Source organism: Emydura macquarii, unplaced genomic scaffold, assembly GCF_026122565.2.
Source record: "Emydura macquarii macquarii isolate MOO-44397 ecotype Brisbane River unplaced genomic scaffold, CSIRO-AGI_Emac_v2 contig_374, whole genome shotgun sequence".
Classification (NCBI taxonomy): Eukaryota; Metazoa; Chordata; order Testudines; family Chelidae; genus Emydura; species Emydura macquarii.
Genome location: NW_027130511.1, coordinates 9544354 through 9564706, shown reverse-complemented (window position 1 = coordinate 9564706; position 20353 = coordinate 9544354). Strand labels below are relative to the sequence as shown.

The 20353-nt window shown below is 38.4% G+C and overlaps 1 protein-coding gene across 3 annotated transcripts in view; it reads left to right on the top strand.

Annotated features, from left to right (window-relative positions):
- The window catches only part of MIPOL1 (mirror-image polydactyly 1), a 272270-nt gene that overhangs the window by 226027 nt on the left and 25890 nt on the right, over nt 1–20353 (top strand). For all 3 annotated transcript variants that reach the window (XM_067533876.1, XM_067533883.1, XM_067533891.1), the window contains exon 12: nt 11785–12015. In XM_067533876.1, coding sequence (XP_067389977.1) covers nt 11785–12015 — 231 coding nt within the window. The remainder of the gene's footprint in view (nt 1–11784; nt 12016–20353) is intronic.

The window sequence follows — 20353 nt, the reverse complement described above, 5'->3', positions numbered from 1 at the left end:
TGGATTTTTGATTTTTTTGTCCCCTGTATTGGATAAAGAATGAAAATCCAGGCCCATTCTGATTCTAGAGGGTCGTGGAGATTCTATAATAAGAGAAACCTTGTCAGAGAACCTCAAGCGTGCACTTGCATAACAGGTTTTGAACAAGTCTGGTGCAGTATTTACTACTGAAGTATAAAGGGTTGGGTTGCTTGCTGTGTATTTGGAGCTGGCATTTTACCAAGGAAGTAAACTTTTTGATTTTTCATTGTTATTTTGTGACAGCAAAGCTATTTTCATTATTTCACCACACAGAGTGAAACTCAGTATTCTCTCTCCAAAGCATTGATTTAAATGCATTAATGTAAGTGCTTTTGAATTAGGACGGTATAGTGACAGAACAAATTATTTATGCAGAGAGAAGCAAGATAAAGTTTCTTTTAAGAGTTCTTTAACATATCAGTTTGATAACAGTCAAAACACCTTTACTGCCATTAAATATTTACTAAGACTTGGCTTTTGGAAGGGGGGCAGTTCGGTGCAGTGTGTTTGGCTCCATGCGATGCTATTGATTAGCTATCAGAAGGACATAGTTAATGAGTAACTTGAGGTATTACAGAACACTCCACATTCTTGTCAATTCTTTTCTCTGAAGATGACCTAAAATAAAGTCAGTTACAACTGGCACTCACACTGCCACAGATTGCACAAGCTTACCTACGGTAGGAACAAAAGGTTCAGGAGAATCAGTTGATCAGTGCTTAAGCAATCCTTTCTAGTGGTGGTTGTCATCGCTATTGGACTTTAGAACTGAACATGTTTACATTTAATTAGAGAGGACACACAGTTTACACCACACAGTAGCTATCAATATCGAATCAGAATTGATTTCCGCTGTCTTTCCCAAATGACTATTTCCTTCAAACTAATTAAAAAAGGCACATAACAATGACTCATATAAATTTTAAAGCAAGGTAAACAGTATTCCCTGGAGACGAAAATAAAAGTAAATAGCACAGTGAGGTCATTAAGTTGAACTTGTTTTTTAGGTGATTCTGCCTGTATTATAATAAGTTCCAATGTTATCAGACTGCTGATATATCATAAGTATCACTTTTAATTGAGTGGACACTTTACTGGGTACTTCAGTTTTCAGAGGCAGTATTCTTATTCTTTCATCTTTATTATTCCTGCAGTTTATCAAACACAGCAAAGTGATATACTACTATAGGCAGACAACTCTCTTGCAAGGAGGGCTTGTTCATTTAAAAAAAAAATCTTTAAACTGTTCATGAAGCTAGGGTTGATCTCGTTTGGGCCCTTAATTTTTTTATATGCAACTCCTAATGAAAATGACAGCAAACCTTATTTTCCATGTATATATTTTTCATTTGCTTTTCTTAGGTAGATGTGCAGACCTAAAGTCAAGCAACCATGACAGCGCAGATTGTTAAAGCCTCCCACTACGTAATGTCATGGTCCTTGACCCTGACGCAGCAGGAGAATCAAGGTCCAAAAATGCAGTTTGCTGAGCACTCTCAATCCAGTGAAGTCAGTAAGAATTGAGAGGCCTTTGCACCCACAGAACACATTCAGCATCTCATAGGATGCAGCTCTGGGGCTTGATCCTCATGTGAGTAACCGTTTGCAGAATCAGGCTCATAATGAGGATAAGTAAAGGAGGGTAATATCTACTACTTTTATTTTCTACCAAGTTCAATTTGCATAAAAATAGCAAATAGTAATATTTAAATATATAACCAGGTTTTTAAATTTTTTATGCTCAGTTTTTAGCAAAAATAGGCGCTGATTTTGAAAGTGGCATAGTTAGAAACATACACTAAGTATAAAAAATTAACCTCTTTAAACTCTTGGAGTAGATCCTCAAACCCATTCCAGATACTTTGTGCTGCTGTAAACACTTGACAGAGGCAAATTGTCCATTAACATAAAGACAGTGTAGCTGGCTTTACTCCACCCACTCACATAGATTCCCCTTATGTAGGGGGCGGTGCCACATTATGTTGGTCTCGAACAGCTCTAGTTAATGTAGTGGCCTCCACATGCCAGCAGAAGTTAATTTGTACTGGGAGGTCTATTTCACCCCAGTTCACCTAAGCTATGTTCTGATGCAGCTGTTAATTTAGCCCTTTATGTGTAAAATAATCAGGTTTGTCTGATAGATTTTAAATGTGAAAACATAGGCACCATCTTAAAGATCTTTTTCCTTTAAATATTGAGATCGCTTTTAACAGCTTGCCAGTTCTACCTTCGATTAATAGATAAGATTACCTTAGTATTTGTAGTATTACCTAAACAATCAGACTCTTGCAAATACTATGTTAAAGTTATTTAGTTGCCAAAAGCAATTGGGAAGTATTTTAGAATGACCACGCGACATGAATTGACAATAAATAGTAGATAAAAGATAGGAAAAATCTTTTCTATAACTTTTAATGGTGAGATAAAACAAGGAAGGCACTATTCAAAATGCAGCCACTCTGCAAATTTAAGATCAATTTTACCTAGTCAGAAGGTATGTTTCCAAGATGCAGCATCAGCAGCAACGGAATCACATAGCTATGATGTAGCCTTGGTGGTACATAGAATGGACTTCCATCTTGAACAGTCCCTTGCAAGTTTTCTTCCTTTGGCAAGAGTCAGTAGGGAGGAATTAGGCTTCTTAAATCCCTCAAAATTGCATCTTCCAACCTCATTCCTGGTCAGCCTCGTGCTCTTTCTTCCTTCAGCCTCAACTCTGTAATCATTCAATAAAAGCATTCCTTCCTGTGTAGGTTGGGCATGACCCCACCCTTGCAATCATCTTGTTCTCAGTTGGTGCAAGACTGCAACATGGCAAGATTGTCTAAGGCTACGACTACACTGGCGGCGGCAAATTTGCCGCCGTCAGATCGATTTCTCTGGATCGACTGAGCAGTCAGTGCAGACCCGCTCAGTTGATCCAGAAATCGATGTATTAAGACCAGCTACACAAGTAATGTAGCGCTGTGTCGATGGGAACAGTGCAGAGCTGCGCAGTGCAGACGGAGCACAGAAGAGAAGCTCAGCAGTTGACGGGAGTTATGCAAGTTTTTTGCATACTTTGCGTAACTGCCGTTGACTGCCGCCGAATCTCACAGGTAAGTGTAGACAGGGCCTAAGTTTCAAGATGCACAGATATAATATATGAATGCCTATACAAAACCCTGTAGACAGCTACCATGTTGTTGTAGCTGTGTTGGTCCCAGGGTATTAAAGAGACAAGGTGGGTGAGGCAATACTTTTATTGGACCCACTTCTGTTGGTTAAGATCTCTGTGTAAGCTTGAAAGCTTGTCTCTATCACCAAGAGAAGTTGGTCTAATAAACAATATTAACTCACCCACCTTGTCGCTATACGAAACCCTGTATATTTTGTTTCTTATGAACAGGCAATTCTGTACCAAAACTCAACAGCAACATTCAGATTGCTCACAGAAATATGTAGGTGTATGATCTAATTAGTAACAGTGGGCACCCACAATAATTGCTGTTGCACTAATTTGAAAACACAAAATCCACAAATGTGGAAGCAAAGAAACATTAGAACATATGAATGGGTGTGTATTGCAAATCATAGGAAGACATGTCAGAGGCTCTTTGAAAATATATCACTAATCTAAACACACACAGGGAAATTCAAAATTAAGGCAGCAAATCTAAAATATTCTGTTCTCTTCTATATAGGTGCTTACACTGCACTCATCACCATAGTATCTGAGCATCTCCAAGCAGTGTATTAAGCAATGTGACCAACATCTGTCACGTGTTTGTTCTCTCATCCTGTTCCCAGGGTGAAAAGTGTGTTCAGTCAAACATTTTGTTTTGGAATTTTTATATAATATATAGCAACAGATGAGTATATGTATTGAAGAAGGCACTGTCAAAGAAATGCACCTAGCACTTAGAGCAGAAGGTGGTGAGGTTTGTGTTAGTCCTTTATTCTTGTGTCGTTCATTCCACAGTTTGCAACTAGCCCGTCTGAGAAAGCTTTGTCTCCTGTACAGGCAAGCCTTGCCTCAATTGTAGAAAGCTCCTGTGTGCAAGAGGAGTGAAGTTGTTGACCACTGAGCTTCAATCAATCTTTTAGATACCCTGGACCCAGGCCATTAAATGCATTGAAGATAAGGACCAAGACCTTGACCTTGATTCGATATTTTACAGGGAGCCACTGTAGGGAGCAAAGGATAGATTTGATGTGCTTGTAGTAAGTAGCATATGTTGCTGAGGACATGTGCTGCAGCATTCTGTACTAGTTGGAGTTTCCTACTTGCTGAAGGTGCCATGCACAGATATGTTGAATTGCTGTCACCAAGCATGAATGAAGGTAGTTTACCAAGAGTCTCCTAGCCAAGTGGAAATGTGGAAATGGTAGAAAGCATTACTTGCAAATATTTCTGCATAAAAGCTTAGTGTCTGTGAGCAATTCAGGAGACTAAATTGACCAGTTGTGGCTGTGTATCTTCAACCAAAGAAGACTGCACCATGGTTTGCAAACTCTTCAGATGCTTTCCTTTGCCTATCAGCATCACCTCCATCGTGGCCAGGTTCAGCTTCAGCCAGCTGATCTTTTCCAAACACCAGGTCATCTTGGTGGTAATGGTGTGGTTGTATGTGGTGAAGGATAGGTAGAGCTGTATCTTATCTGCATATTGCTGGCACTTGAGTCTGTCATTTCACCAGTTCATCTAGTGGCTGCATATGGATTTTGATTAGGACCAGAGAGAGAATTGATCTTAGGGGCACTCCAGGAGTGAGGGGTCTAATATTGGAGGTGCATTTTCCTGTCATTGTTGGATATGTCCCTCTAGGAAGGAATCAAATCATTTTTAGTGCATTATTCTGGACCCCTGCTTACTTCTCCGTTTACAGTGTTGAATGCTACAGAGAGGTCCAGAAGGATGAGAAGCATGTCTTTGACAGCAGATCATCCACCAGTACCACTAAGCGGTTCTGATTCCACATCCTGGTCTGAATTCAGATTATGCCAGGTGTAGGATATTAGCTTCAATTAGATAAACTTTAAAAATGGCCTTTGGTTAGCTTCTTTATGAGCTTGCTCGGGAACAGAAGGTTTGACACTGAAAGCAGCTGACTAGAACCAGTGTATCCCAGATGGGTTTTTTCAGTGTTGGTCAGACTATTTATGTGACCTTCACTCATGTATTTGTGGAGGAAACCATACAGTAGCAGACTCCAAGATATTCGCCTATCGCGGAGGAGTCCATTCTTGTGGCTGTCTAATGGGTATTGGATTTCAAACTGAACATGCTTACATTTAATTAATCCAAACTTGACTATTTTACAGACCCTTTTTTGAAGCAAAAATAGGCCAGATGAATGTGCTTTGTAGGTCTCATAGGTTTAAGCGTAAAGAAATCTGACACAAAGAAATTATCAGAGAGACTTATTCCCTTTGGGATACTATTCCATCCACTTCTCAGATCCTACCTTACCTAGTCACTGGTTATCTCAAGTGATTCAGGATTCTCTTCACAAAGTTTAAAATGCAAAAATGTTATCAAGACTAAAAAACATACTGTGATCTCAGGTCCCATGAATGTAGCCAAATAGAGGGACCAATAAAACAAAGGTAGTGCATTGATGTAGCAAAGATATAGGGGTAGATAGTTTGCCAGGAAACAGCAGTGCAAAAGTGCCCTAAAGCTGCCCTGTATGGGCAGGTGAGGATTCCCCAAAATGTTGTTGTTTTTATTTTTTTATTTTATTTTACTTTATTTTTTATTTGTATGATAACACCTAAGGAGGCCCAGACTTAGAACAGGGCCACATTGTACAAGGCCTGTATAAACAAATAAGGAGTGTAACAGAAGTATGTTCTTGAGTTGGGAAGGGGGATGACCAGAGCTCTGCTGTACTCCAGTGGTCCCCAGCCAATGTAAGAGCCTCTTGGAGAGATTGCTTTAGCTGGTGTAAGTTAGAACAGCCTTGATGCTCTTGTAACACTGAGGGCTGAATAACACTCAGCTATGTAGGTGGTCAGGGGGGTGTATAGGTGGCATACAACCATTTTTGACACATGCCTTTCCCTACCTGGACACAATTCAGACAGGTCTATTATTTGAAGCCATCACATCCAAGATCAACCTGGGAAATTGATAGGTATATGTGCTACAGCAACCCAAGAGGCAGAAAATATTGAACCTTTCTCACTCAAACAATTTGGGTGCTGAAATGGAGTGTTCTTCAGTCTGGACCTCCTATATATCATGGGTCTCTACCATCAAAATGACTTATTTGGGATTCATTTTCCTCTACAATTATAAAGAAACAAATATTTTTATCAATAAATGCATAACTGCTGGGGAAGAGGATAAGCAAATGCCATTGTGTCAGCGGACCAGGTTGTAGGTCGTCAAGCTGAATGGTCAGAGTGAAAGTCAGGACTATTGGTCGAGGTCCAAAAGCCAGAGCCAAGGGTCGGAATCAGGTCCGAGGATCATAAGAATGGCCATACTAGGTCAAACCAATGGTCCATCTATCACAGTATCCTGTCTTCCAACAGTGGCCAATGCCAGGTGCTTCAGAGGGAATGAATAGAACAGGTAATCATCAAGTGATCCATCCCATCAGCCATTCCCAGCCTCTAACAAACAGCAATCCCTGCTTATCCTGGCTAATAGCCATTGATGGACCTATCCTCCATGAATGTATCTATTTCTTTTTTGAACCCCATTATAGTCTTGGCCTTCACAACATCCTCTGGCAAGGAGTTCCACAGGTAGACTGTGTATTGTGTGAAGAAATACTTCCTTTTGTTCATTTTAGGCCTGCTGTCTATTAATTTCATTTGGTTACCCCTAGTTTTTGTGTTATGAAAAGGAGTAAATAACACTTCCTTATTGACTTTCTCCACACCAGTCATGATTTTATAGACCTGTATCATATCTCCCCTTAGTCATCTCTTTTCCGAGCTGAAAAGTCCCAGTCTCATTAATCTCTCCTCATATGGAAGCTTTTCTATACCCCTAATCATTCTAGTTGCCCTTTTTTGTACCTTTTCCAATTCCAATGTATCTTTTTTGAGATGGGGCGACCAGATCTGCACACAATATTCAAGTTGTGGGCATACCATGGATTTATAAAGAGGCAATGTGATATTTTCTGTCTGATTATCTATCTCTTTCTTAATGATTCCCAAAATTCTGTTAGCTTTTTTGACTGCCACTGGTATCCTTAAAAAGTTTCCATGCAGCTCGCAGGAATTTCACTTTTGGCACTGTACCTTTTAATTTCCATTTAACTAATTTCCTCATTTTTGTGTAGTTCCCCTTTCTGAAATTAAATGCTACCAGGATGGGCTGCTTTGGTTCTCCTCCACCCCCACAGGGATGTTACATTTTATTATGTTAATGCTCACTATTACCAAGCAGTTCAGCTATGTTCAGCTCTTGGACCAGATCCTGTGCTCCACTTAAGACTAAATCAAGAATTGCCTCTCCTCCAGGACTAGCTGCTCCAAGAAGCAGTCATTTAAGGTGTCAAGAAACTTTATCTCTGCATCCCATTCTGAGGTGACATGTACCCAGTCAATATGGGGATTTCATTATTATTGAGTTTTTTATTTTTATAATCTCTCTAATTACCCTGAGCATTTCACAGTCAATATCATCATCCTTGTCAGGTGGTTGGTAGTATATCCCTACTGCTATATTCTTATTATTCAAGCATGGAATTATATCCATAACGATTCTATGGCACAGTTCAGTTCATTTAAGATTTTTGTTTCATTTGACCTCATGCTTTTTTTTCACATATAGTACCATTCCCCCCACCGGTATGACAGTATGACCTATTCTGTCCTTCTGATATATTTTGTACCCTGGTATTATTGTGTCCCATTGATTATCCTCATTCCACCAAATTTCTGTGATGCTGATTATATCAATATTGTCATTTAATACGAGGCACTCAAGTTCACCCATCTTAGCATTTACACTTCTAGCATTTGTATATAAGCACTTAAAAAATTGTCACTTTTTAGCTGTCTGCCATTATGTGATATAGTTGAATTAGACACTTTTTCATTTCACTGTTTCTCATCTGATCCTACCCGTATTTTATCCTCTTCCTCCTTACTAGGATATAGAGAATCTCCATTAATAGATCCTCCCCTAAGGGTTGTCTCTGTCTGAACTAAGTGCTCCTCTGCACAACATCAGAGGGTGAATGCTGGAGCCCAGGGTCGAGACACAGTTGGAGTCAGGAGTCAGAGCCGATGATCAGGACCGGATTACCAGGAGTCAAGGAAAGTAGGAGCAGGGCTGGTTCTAAGGCTGGGCTAGGACGGGAATAAGCCTAGGTATAGAGCAGGATCTGGGTTGGAGCCATGGAGGAGCAAGGCATGGAGAGAGATGAGCACAGGGAGTCTGTGGGCATGTGCAGTGAGCAGCCAATATGCTGCTGTTGCTGCTGGGAGTAAGAACTGATCTGCTAGCTTCCTCAGCCAGTCAGGCAGGGCCATCTGTCAGACAGTCTAGCTGGCTCGTTAGGTCGTCGGGAATACTGAGCAGGTGCAACTGCTGGGTCTTATTCCTGACACATTCCCCTAAAGAGAAGAGGTTTTAATAAAACACATATAGACTGAAATTTGTGACCATGTTCTTCTGAAAAAAAAATGTAGGATAATGAAAATGACTTACATTTATACACAATAGGGCCTTCCTCTAGAAAGCTCTCAGACTGTTTTACAGTATATAGCCCATTTCAGAATCACTTTATCCATGACTGCAATGTTACCACTTCTGCGGAGAAATGTGTAACAGCGAACATTAGACACAGTATTGCTCAGGGCAAAGATTTTCAAAATGGGTGTGTAAAATTAGGCTCCCAAATCAATAGTTAGGTATGAAAATAAATGGCTGGATTTTCACAAGGGCTGAAAAACCCAGTAGCTCCCATTTAAGGTAATAGGGAAGGTTGGATGTTCCGCACTTTTGGAAATCCGGTCACTTGTTTAGGTACCTAAATACTGACTATGGGTGTGTCTACACTGCAATTAGACATCCTCAGCTGGCCTGTGCCAGCTGACTCAGGCTAAGGGACTGTTTAATTGCAGAGTAAACATCCAGGCTGGAGCTGCCTCCCAGGCTCTAGGACCCTGCAAAGTGGGAGGGTCCCAGAGCTCGGGTAGCAGCCTGAGCTCAAACATCTACGCCGCAATTAAATGGCCCCTTAGCCCAAGCCCTGTGAGCCCAAGTCACCTGGCACAGGCCAGCTGTGGTGTCTAATTGAAGTGTAGACATGCCTTGAGGGGCTTAACTTTAGGCTCCCGTTTTTGAAAATCTTGGCCCAGGTGTGGACTCCAGTGAGCAATAGCATCCTCAATTTGCAGCTTTTAGCGTTACTTCAAAATGTTGTTTACTTTCTCTAGTAGTGCTCAGTAGTTGACCACTAGAATAAAACATCAGTCAGTATATTTTATATGCAGCTACTAATATGATTTTATTTTTTTAGTGCCTCTCCTCTGTAGATTTGTCATGTCCCTTCATGAATTATGTATATTTTCAAAATGTCGTTATTTAATTGAATAGGTGCTTCACACCATTTTCAAACAACCTCAGGTGCTAGGTGTAATGATAGACCAATGTTCTAACCTTTAACTTTTAGATTTCTATTAATTCATCCATATTTTACTTATGCATGTATATTATATTTTAATTTGTGTGTGATTTCCCTATATAGCTTGGTGGGGGGGTGTTTTCTGTATAAATGTCTTAACAAAAGGAAAGGAAAATCAATATGCCACTGCACACCAACACCCTGGATGCAAAATATGGCTGGAGTATTTTATTCACTCTGCATTTCATATAGGAGAATAGGAAAACACACTTTAAAGCCTGTTTGGTATTTTCATGGTCATCATTCAGACACATGATTTCAAGTCATATCCATCGATATGGCAACAGCTTTCATCAGTTTCTAGTGTACATGCAATAGTACAGAAGTATCCTAAACTATGATGTAAACTGTCTGCTCATCAGAATGTTTCTATTGCTACCACCTTTGTTGTAAATGTGCTCCCTGAATTTCTTCTCCTTTTGGTCCCATTTCACACACAAGTGAAGCATAGAATAATGGAAAATAGAAATGGAGCAGACCTACTGTCTAGTCCAGCACCCTGTCAGTGCAGGATGGTTCCCTGTTCAATGTCTGAAATGGGAGTATGTCAAAGCACACTACGGAATTTTTAGCACGTGATTGCAGGGTTCACACGGCCAGTTAGTACTCAGCAAGCTAGTTCGCTGTAGAGTCACGCCCTGGCTTGCCACACACTAAATCACTAAGTAGAAAAGCTCTTAGTTATTACTCAACCAATCTACACATACGTTGTTCTTAATCTTGCCTTGTAAATCTGTCCCTCCAGGCCCATTTTGTAAGTCTAGGCAGCATGTAGACACCCACGACTGGTCTGTGCTAGCTGACTAGGGCTCGCTGGGCTCAGGCTGCGGGGCTGTTTCACTCACTGTGTAGATTTCTGGGCTCAGGCTGGAGGTAGGACGGTCCTAATCAGAGCTTGGGCGCCAGCTTCCTGGTACTGAGGGGCTGAATATTGTATTCCAGATCTTGCGGTGAAGGATTATTACCTCCATGCTCTATGACTTGATGTCTCCATGAATGCAGCCCCAAAGTCATATAAAATACAGTGGGTGAATGCATAGCCATGGCTGGTACAGGCTTTTCTATGTGAAATAGTTGCTAATGGTGATTTACGTGTTATATCAATGAATCCAAAATGGTGAGTGAGTGGCTGGGCAAGAAATTGTGATTACCATGATGTAGGGAGTGATGGATATGAAACTGGTCCAGTGATTGCCATCTGATAGTGATAAGCAACATATTTCTACCAAGTATAGAGAAACGTATTTGAGAACAGTTTATTCTTGCAAAATATTACTGCCTTATTCACACCAGAATCTGGAAGGATTTCAGTTTTCTGACACTGAAAAGTTGACTCAGGCTGCTTGGAGTTGGACTAGCTGTGCAAACTGTAATTCAGAAAAGCACATTAATTTCATGCATTTATTTTAATCAGTTGTATTTTTGCTCTCATTGGACCATATTCTGTTATCCTTATGCAGGCTGAGTTATAACTAACTTCACAAGTAGTCCCACTGAAGTCAGTGGGGCAACTCATGCTGTTCAACATGAGTTAAGGGCATCAGAATCTATCCCTCTGTTTCATTCTACTCACCTATTTCAATATTTAATGAGAAAACAGCTAAATTTTCCATTGCACACTCAATAATTCCTGGTGATTAATTCAATTTCTTGTAAATCACACATCCAACTTTACCATACAACCTAGGACAATTATGCTTAAATGAGGCATAGATTTTATTTTTAGAGCGTTAACTTTGGGATGGATTCTTTCAACTTTGGGATGGATTCTTTTTTTTTCTTTTTCTTTTTTTTTAATCTGGGTTTTTCACTCTTATTTGTTTTCTTTTGGAATTTTTAAATATCTTCTATACTCTTGAAAAGAAGCTTTTAAAAATAATGCATTGTTTTTATTTTAGAATTTGCTTGAAATTAATATAAAGAGATTTTTTAGCTCATTGTTACATCTCTGCATTTCCAGTCTTCCTGTTTTGTTATATGATAAAGATCTTGTTCCAGAATTAGTTCATATTGACTTATGTTTAATATTTTTAAATTGTTAATATAATTTAAGACTAATACTCTTGCAATTCAAACTCAAAGCTTATATCCTGAGTCAATAAAATGTATATTTTTGTTTCCCCAGTTTACACAAATCTTTATCCCAAGAAGTGAGTCTAAAAGATCAGTTTAACTGTACTCTTAGTACATATGAAGATGCACTGAAAAACAGAGAGGATATTGTGACCATCACATATCGCCAAAATGAGCAGCTAGCTACTCAACTGCAGCAAGCCCTAACAGAGCAAACAAACATGGAAGTAAAACTTCAGCAAGCTTTAGAAGCTTCACAGGAGGCCAACAAAAAAGTTCAAACGTAAGTCAGCTGTCTTTACATTTGGAAAAATGTCATTTGACAACCGAATCAGAGGTTATTCCTCCTGATGTTTAAAATGGGGTTGTAGTCACAAAAGTGGCTGTTTAAAAGTGGCTCACAGATTGGCTTACTCACAGATTGGCTTCTTGTAGTATAGTTGAGAGTCACTTCTGTTGTGTTAGTGACGAAACTAAGTTTTTACTATTGCTTAGTGTTGTATAGGCAACCCACATTGGAAGAAGGACCTAACTGCACATTAAAGGGTGTGGGCTGTTGTCTGGCTTGTTGGAAAAGATGTGTCCCCCTTTAAGGGTTAGAGAGCCAGGGAGTGACTTTCTGAGGCATCTGTAGATCAGGTCAACATGGGAATACTGACCCAACCACCCCCAGGTATCCAGAAGAGAGGATGGACTATATAAGTCCATGCCGGTGCAGGAAAAGCCCTCTTTTACCTGGAGCAGGCAGAGCAGCACCCACCCATGGAAATGATGAAATACGGAGTTTTGTCAGGATCTTCTATGGGCACTGTGCTAGTTGCACCCTTCTCAGGGGACTGGGAATTAATTTTTTCCTTACCACAGATTGGCCAAGGCGAAGTGGGGTTTTTTGCTTTCCCCAGAGCGGGTTCGGTGGGGCGGGGCTTCATTGGGGCGAACATGAAATGAGTTGAGCTATGATGCTGCAACTTATTATGTGAATGTGGGACGGATGTCTGGTGTAGATAGTCCATAGGGAAGGGATACAGTGATCAGATAAAATGGATTGGTAAATGATTTAAAAGAGGTATTCTTTAAAGGAGCAGAAACTGGGGGCAGGGGATTCAGGGTTCCTATTATTGGTACAGCAGGGAGCCAACTCCCCTCTTTAATAGCCCCCCTTAATCCTCTTTCAAAGTGGGGGGATGGTGAGATCCTGGCTGAGGACCAGGGTGGGTAAGGGTGTGGGCTGATAGAAGCCCCCTGGGTATATATTGAAATGATTGTGGAATTGCCTGTATTGTACACTTTTATCTGCCAGGTACTCCCAGACATTTAAGAATGAAGTTGTGGGTTCATTAAACCACATCCAGTCTCTTCTGTCCTTCTTCTAGCATAGCCAGACCACGAGCTAGATTCTGAGTTCATGTATTCTCGACATAACTGTGTTCCATCTGTAGCATCTTCACGGTGGTGATGCACAAACTAGGAAAGGGTGAACACAACTTGATTTTCAGATCCCAGAGTGAGTGTTCAGAATTATCAAGGGAAATATTACTTGACTTCTAAATTTAGCAGATGTATATGAATGTCAATAAGAGGCAATAAACATGGAAACTCACAAAGCCAATTTTACAGTCACTTTTTGAAATATGACAATGTTTTAAATGAAACAGGGATGATGAGCTGGATGGGATTTGCCTGCTCCAGTTGGCACAGATCTAGTGTCCATTGATAAGGCCCATAGTTTTTTATGGTCTTTAGATTCTAAGTATTTATAGACTGGGAACTTACAGACCAATATTCATCCCGGAGAATATTTTTCAGTTATGTTTTAATCCCCTGAAACCAGGATGGTTATAATAGAAGTTCAGACACAACCTGAACTATAGTGATGCCAATGCGCTGCTATAATGAAATAATTCATTATAATGGAAATAATTCATTCAATTTAACATGCTTAACTACTTGGGAAAATTTTCTGTCAGGTTAGTTTCATTATTGCTAAAATCAGTCCTCTGAGCTGTAGCAAAATTAAACAGTTGGTTGAAGTCTTTTGAGGACAATAGCATGCCCTTTTTATCAAGAAACTGTGGAAATGCTCAGTGCGTCTTCCCAGCACCCAGTCATCCATCCCCATCTTATAATTCAACCTGCAAACAGATTAAGCAGCTGAGTTTGTGGAAAGTGTGTTTACTCTGAGCTAAGAACCCTTGTGTGACACTATAGAGATTCCACTGACACCTCTGGGAGAACTACACAGACAGTTCCTGCTCATCAGCAGGGAAACCAGGCTGAGAATTCACAATTTCTTTGTAACCTCAACTGCTTCATTCAGATTGGTATTTGGCAATTAGGCAGGAACTAGTTTGTTAGCTTTAATTTTTTTTTTTTTTTTTTTTTTTTTATGATGTAGGATGTTCTACGTTTCAAAAAGAACTGACAGTTTTCAAAGCCATCAACTGAAAGGCTTCTTGCTATATGAATATTTACTTTTATGTCATTATCCTAGAGAGATTTTTATTTTTATTTAAAATATGAAACTACACTTCGTAGCCCAGCTGAGAATTCAAAGTATAGGCTTACCTTGTCTTCTCCATAACATCTTTAAAAAATGCCAAAACAAAATTTAATTCTGATTTGTAAATGAAGTATTTTCTGGTGTTGTGCTAAATTATTTTTCAGTGTTGTTTAATAATGTACATTAGAAATGCACTTAGAATTTAACAATAAGGGAAATAATTATGAGCTTCATTAAGAAAGAAAGTAACTAAGAGCATCATTAACAGAAGTCAAAATTAAGTCTGGCAAGCAAACCTTTCTTTCTGAATGTTATTTACTGATGTGTACCACACTTGAGGTAATCAGTTCGACATTACTGAAGAAATTATTAAAGAAATTAAGATTTTAAAATCAATCTTAATTCTTACAATATATATTATGTCAACAGTTTAGAAAACAGCATACTTTTCATTCTCCATTGAAGATGGCATTATTGGGTTTCATCCATTTGTGTATATGTTAAGTTACTTACCTGCAATTGTTGCTCTCTAAATTGAGTATCCGATGTAAATAAGTGCTCTGGTGCTGGCACATGACACAAAGCATCTAAAAAGTTTCTGGATTCCACCCCACATAAAGCAGCAGCGTGGAGCCAGAAAGGGAATAAAGTGGGATCTGCTTATAGCAAACTTCAATATAGCAAAAGTTCTGTTTATATTTAGATAGAATGAAAGTCTCACTTTTTTCAATGCATACACACATGTGTGCATGTATATGTAATATACGGTATAGTAAATATTTATTTAATAGAAAAGATCTATTACATAGAGAGCTAGGAAGAATTTTTTGACCAAAATTGTTTTTAGCAAACAAAACAGATTTGGTAGCAGAAAAACATTTTGCGAATTGTTCTCCAAATTGTTTCCATTGGGGTAAAAACCTTTAAAAATGTCTGAAAAATCAAAATATTTAAATTTGACATTTTCGAACTAAAATGTTCTTACTTTTTAAATCAAACATCTTTTCATTTCAAAATTTCCTTTAATTTTTTTTTTTATTTTAAAATGTTAAATTTTCTAAATCTAAATGGAATGTTTCATGTCTGGGTAGAACTAAATGTTTTCTTCCATCCAAAGCAAAAAAAAATTCTACTTCTTGATTCGCTAACAATTCCAAAAATATTTGTTTTCCATTTGATCCAAAATGAATTTTTATCAGTTTTTTAGAATTGCCAGCAGATAAAAAAAAAATCTATTATTTGCCCAACTTTACCTAGGTACTTAAATTATATTTTAAACTGTCTGCAACAGCATATGCAATTACTAAACTGTAAAAATAAATATAATTTTCCATAAGCAAATATTTTTTATTTAATTTTGATCAACAAAGTGTTTGGGCCACTGTCAAAATCCACTTGGAGTGGTGACACAGAGACTCAAGCCCCTCACAAATTTGCTCTGCTGGTGGGGCCTCTAGCCAACTGTCGCAGCCCCAAAAGGGAAATGGGGTTGACTTGGAGGAGGAGTTATTGCCAAGCCGGCTGGAAGATGCTGTGAATTCATTAGTGCTTCTGCCAATCTGGATCATATGAAGCCCAGGCTTGTTTTAAAAGTGATCCTTCCTGGTGGAACTGCTGGTGATTGGCAATGGCCATTGACTTCACTAGAAGCAGGAGGAGGTCCTAATATAGTGCCAAACGAATGTCAATCTTTTATCAGTAAAGACTAATGTGCTTATGATGTATTTTCCCCAGGAAGATATCCATTTCTCTGCCATAGTCTTGAGGATAATGTGAATTTAAGTGTGTGAGATTTTAGTTATGCATTTTTACTGGTAAAAGAGTAATGTAATGATATTTGGATAGATCAGTAAGGTTTGACTGTGTGGGTGTGCATGCATGCACACAGGACCCCCACGTGGGGGGAGGGGAAATGGTATACTTTGCCAGGGCCCAGAGGCCCTGGGAGCCCCAGCCCAGGCTGCAACCCCTATCACCAGGGGAAAAAATTGAGGCAAAATTGTAGATCATGCCTGAGGATATTTATAGAAACTTATTTCCCTATATCTATGTATCTATTGTCCAGATCTTGTGAGATTTGCAAATCTTGGAGATTTGTCATGGGAGAGGGCCCGTATTACAAGCTTCTACTGTGCCCAAAAAAATTTTGCTTGGGCCCTACATGCACACACAAAATATTCCTGCACATACATCTGAAATGACATGTATGCAAGTAGAAGAGAAGTTCACATGTTTGGCTGTTAAAATATAAATCTAAGAAAATAAATACAAACTCTGATAAATGCTTGTACATACATTTTGCCACATTAATTTTTTTAATGGACTAGGAAAATGTAAAAGTGATAGCACTCTGAGTTGTTTTATCTGTCATTGTTTATTGAAGCAGAGTTCTTTTCTTTAAAAAAAAAAACCAACAATAACAACAACAACAACAAAAACCTGCTTCTCCTTTTCAACTGGAAAAAATGCAAGAAAAAATTAAAGTACATCATATACCATTTGGTAATTTCAGCAAAGGAACTTACAATACCCTACAAAATATATATTTAATCTTACTTTGATAGCAGTGATTTGCCTAATTTTTTGGTCATTTGTTTTAGTGTAAAATAGAATGAGAATTCCTGCATGTTCCTTGGCAGCATAACCCTTATTGTTAATGGAACATGTCCATTTGCAGCAGTCCTGCATTCTCCCATTGCATTGCTGGTGTGAAAGCTCTTTATGCTTTCAGTCATTTTACTATAAAACTTTGTTTTATTTCTTTGCCTTGCATGAGAAATATATCCATTAATGAAACCCACAAAAATTAATATTTTTCTTTTCATTTTATACTGGCAACAGACACAAGAAAAGAATGTGAAAATGAAAAGAAATGAGTACTGAACATTTAGTAAGTGTTAGAATCCTCTGACTCTGAAAATAAAACTAATCTGCCTTCTGAATATAGGAGTTGTGTGCATTTCACATCAATGTCCAAGATGTTCTCCAGTGCCCACTGCAGGGTCTAATCTTTCTCAGAGTGATCTGAGCAGTGCAGTTCAAGAACAAGAATGAATCTTTGAATAATCACACCACAATGTGAGGTGACCCTCAGACAGGGGACTGACCAGATACACATATGGGTTTTGGGAAGACGCTCTGATGCTCTTTTTTAACACAGCTGTGAGAAGAATGTGGCTAAGACCCAGTAGTCTTTCTGGAGTATAGCTGGCAAAGGAAACCATGAGGAGAAGAGAATTTAACACATGGGTGTAAGAGAGTCCGCTTCATTGATGCGATCTGAGGGGAATGCCTAATGACTGGAAGAATCAAACTTGGCAATGAAAACACAAAGCTCTTTTCATCAATTCAAACGCAGACTCTAAAGCTGCAGATGGTTACCTCCAGCCTTGCCTATTCAGTGTGGGGTTTTATAAAATGGCACTTTGGTGAATACTAACAGACCAAAACAAAGATTTAATAACATAAAGATGTGGTGTTCATTTTTAAATGAGGATACAGGTCAGTGTCTCAGAAAAGCATAAAATGGGTATCTTTTATTTGTAGGTCTAAAGTCTTTTAGATTTCTGACTGCAAGCATATCATCTTTAATGTACAGATTATATTCTGTAGAGCACAACTTTTGTTAAACAGGAAACAAACTAAAAACTAGACTTCAGGATTATTATGCTGATTGAATCTTTTTCTTTGTGTAAATGCTATTAACTAGTTATCTCCCTATTAAAATCATACCTAAATATATTTAGTTGAGCATGTACGCCTTCAGTCATTCTTCAAAGATAAGAATGGGTCTAGTTAATTAAAAATTTACAGGCAGAAGAACAAAAGAAACAAGTTGTACATTCATGGAGAATAAAAGCTATTTGTTTTGGAAAAATCACCCAATATTAGAGAAATCCACTGGCTTTTACTTAAATATCGCAAATAAGTTTCTCTATTTTGGGGCTTTCAAAATATTTCATTAATTTAGTTTGTTCCTGTTAGTTTAGTAATATGTTTATGATATGTGTTCAAATTCTTTTAGTAGATTTAGACTGGATTCTTCCCCTAAATTCCAAAACAGGATTTTGGGGACTATAGGACCAAATTAACTTAAATTAATGGTGTAAACGGGTGCACCACCATTCATTTTAATGGAGTTTCACCTATGTATGCTAGCAAAGAATTTGGCCGATAATGTCAAAAGTAGTTCTAATCTTAAAGAAGAGCACTATAATTCTGTGTCAGTGAAAATTTGTACTGGTGCTGAATAATCAATAGTCTTTTTAATGTTGTTTTGAGAGTAATTTTAATTAGTTCTGGTATTTTGGAATATAAAGTAAACTCTGCTATTTTATGGAAGAATATAAATATAGGGCCAGCTGGTGTAAATCAGCCTAGCTTTATTGAGTTGAGCTATGCTGATTTACCCCAGCTGAGGATCTGGCCCGTAGTTTATAGAGAAACAGCTATAGCAAGTCTACACTCAAAACTTGCTAAATAGACAACTGAGGAACGGCTCAATCTGGTGAGGTTCTACGAACTTTCCACTCTTATTAAAGACAATAGAGTTGATGTCTGGTGTCAGTAGTGTCTAGCTTTGTGAAAGTTCTGTGTGTGATAATATTAGTGTAACACTATGACAGTGATGAAAGATAACAACTTTATGGAGTTTCATAACTAGATCAAAATATTGAGTAGGATCTGCTAGGGAGAAAATGCTAGGCGAGGACTGGTGTCTTGGCAGAATTATGCAGTTATTAAAAGCAGGCTTTATATATTGAATGATCAGTGTAGACAGAACCTCCACCAATAGATGGTGCTGTATCTTAGAGCTAAGTTGTCTTGTTTTGATATTATGATGTTGTATCTTATGGGGGAAGGGGAGGTTTGAGGAAGTTTTGAGTTTTGCCTGTGTGTGATGCAGTTGTTACTTGCAGTATCCCAATAAATCTATTGATTTCTACAAGCGAGTATTGCAATATATCATCTCCGCTTGCTGGCAGAGTTTGGGAAGGCAACCTCAGCCAGGAGCAAGATTTCCAAATGCACAAACATACTGTGCACCTCAAAGGAACTCTACAAAATGTGGTGCAGCTGATGTAAGCTTTCTTAGGCCTGCATGGCATGGATATGTACATGAGGAAGTCTGAAATGGAGTGCGGGGGATAGGAGGGGGAGAGGAAGAAGAGTAAGATTCGAATAGAGAGCACTATAAAGTCGCTAGATTTCTGTGATAGTGGGTATGGAAACTCAGTCTGCTTTGCAGCTTAAGACTTGTGAAGAATTAAGACTAATTGAAATGTATAAAGAAGGTCATGTGTGATCTATCTGAAAGCAGAATACAGTACTAACAGAATTTATTTAGATGTTTAAAACTGATTGCACTCATCATAGTTGTTTTAAACCCTAGAATAATTCCAGTTATTACTCCACTCAGCAAAATTCCATTTGCACTGATAGCATTCTGCAGGAACTAACGTGTGGTGAAATTATAACTTACAAAAAAAAGTCAGTGAACCAACTATCTAGGTAAATCTAATTGAAGTGATAGAAAAACTAAACAAGTTGGTGACTGTATGTCTAGATCCAAAGGAACTTAATAAAGCTATAAAGTGAAAGCAATTTCCTCTCCTAGCGATGGAAGAAATAAGTAGTAGATTGGACTGGAGTTGAATATTAATTTGTGTTGGATGCATGCAGTCACTCATGACAAATTCACCTGGATAGTTAGAGAATATTCTGGGTTTACTACATTTACCACATCTCTTGGTAGATACTGTTTCCTGCAGTATATCTAGTGTACTATTCATGTTCCATAAAGAGTAGAGGTCATTCTTTCAAAATTCTCATGAAAATTTACTAGCCCAGGCATACAGTTTAATCACCTATCCTTTGCCATGTTGATTGAGGGTAATTTAAAAATATTTTACTTGCCTATAAAAAGAAATTGCTTACCCCAGATGAGGATCCAGTTATAATTTTATAGTCTGTGTTAGGATTAGTTGATGCTATCATTGAAAATGTTGTTTTTGTGGCCTAAGAAAGGAATACAATATTAGAAATTGTGGCAAGGAAACAGAGCTTTAGATTTCATAAATAAAAGCAAATGCTGCAAAGCCAGCAATAGAGGTAAACTATT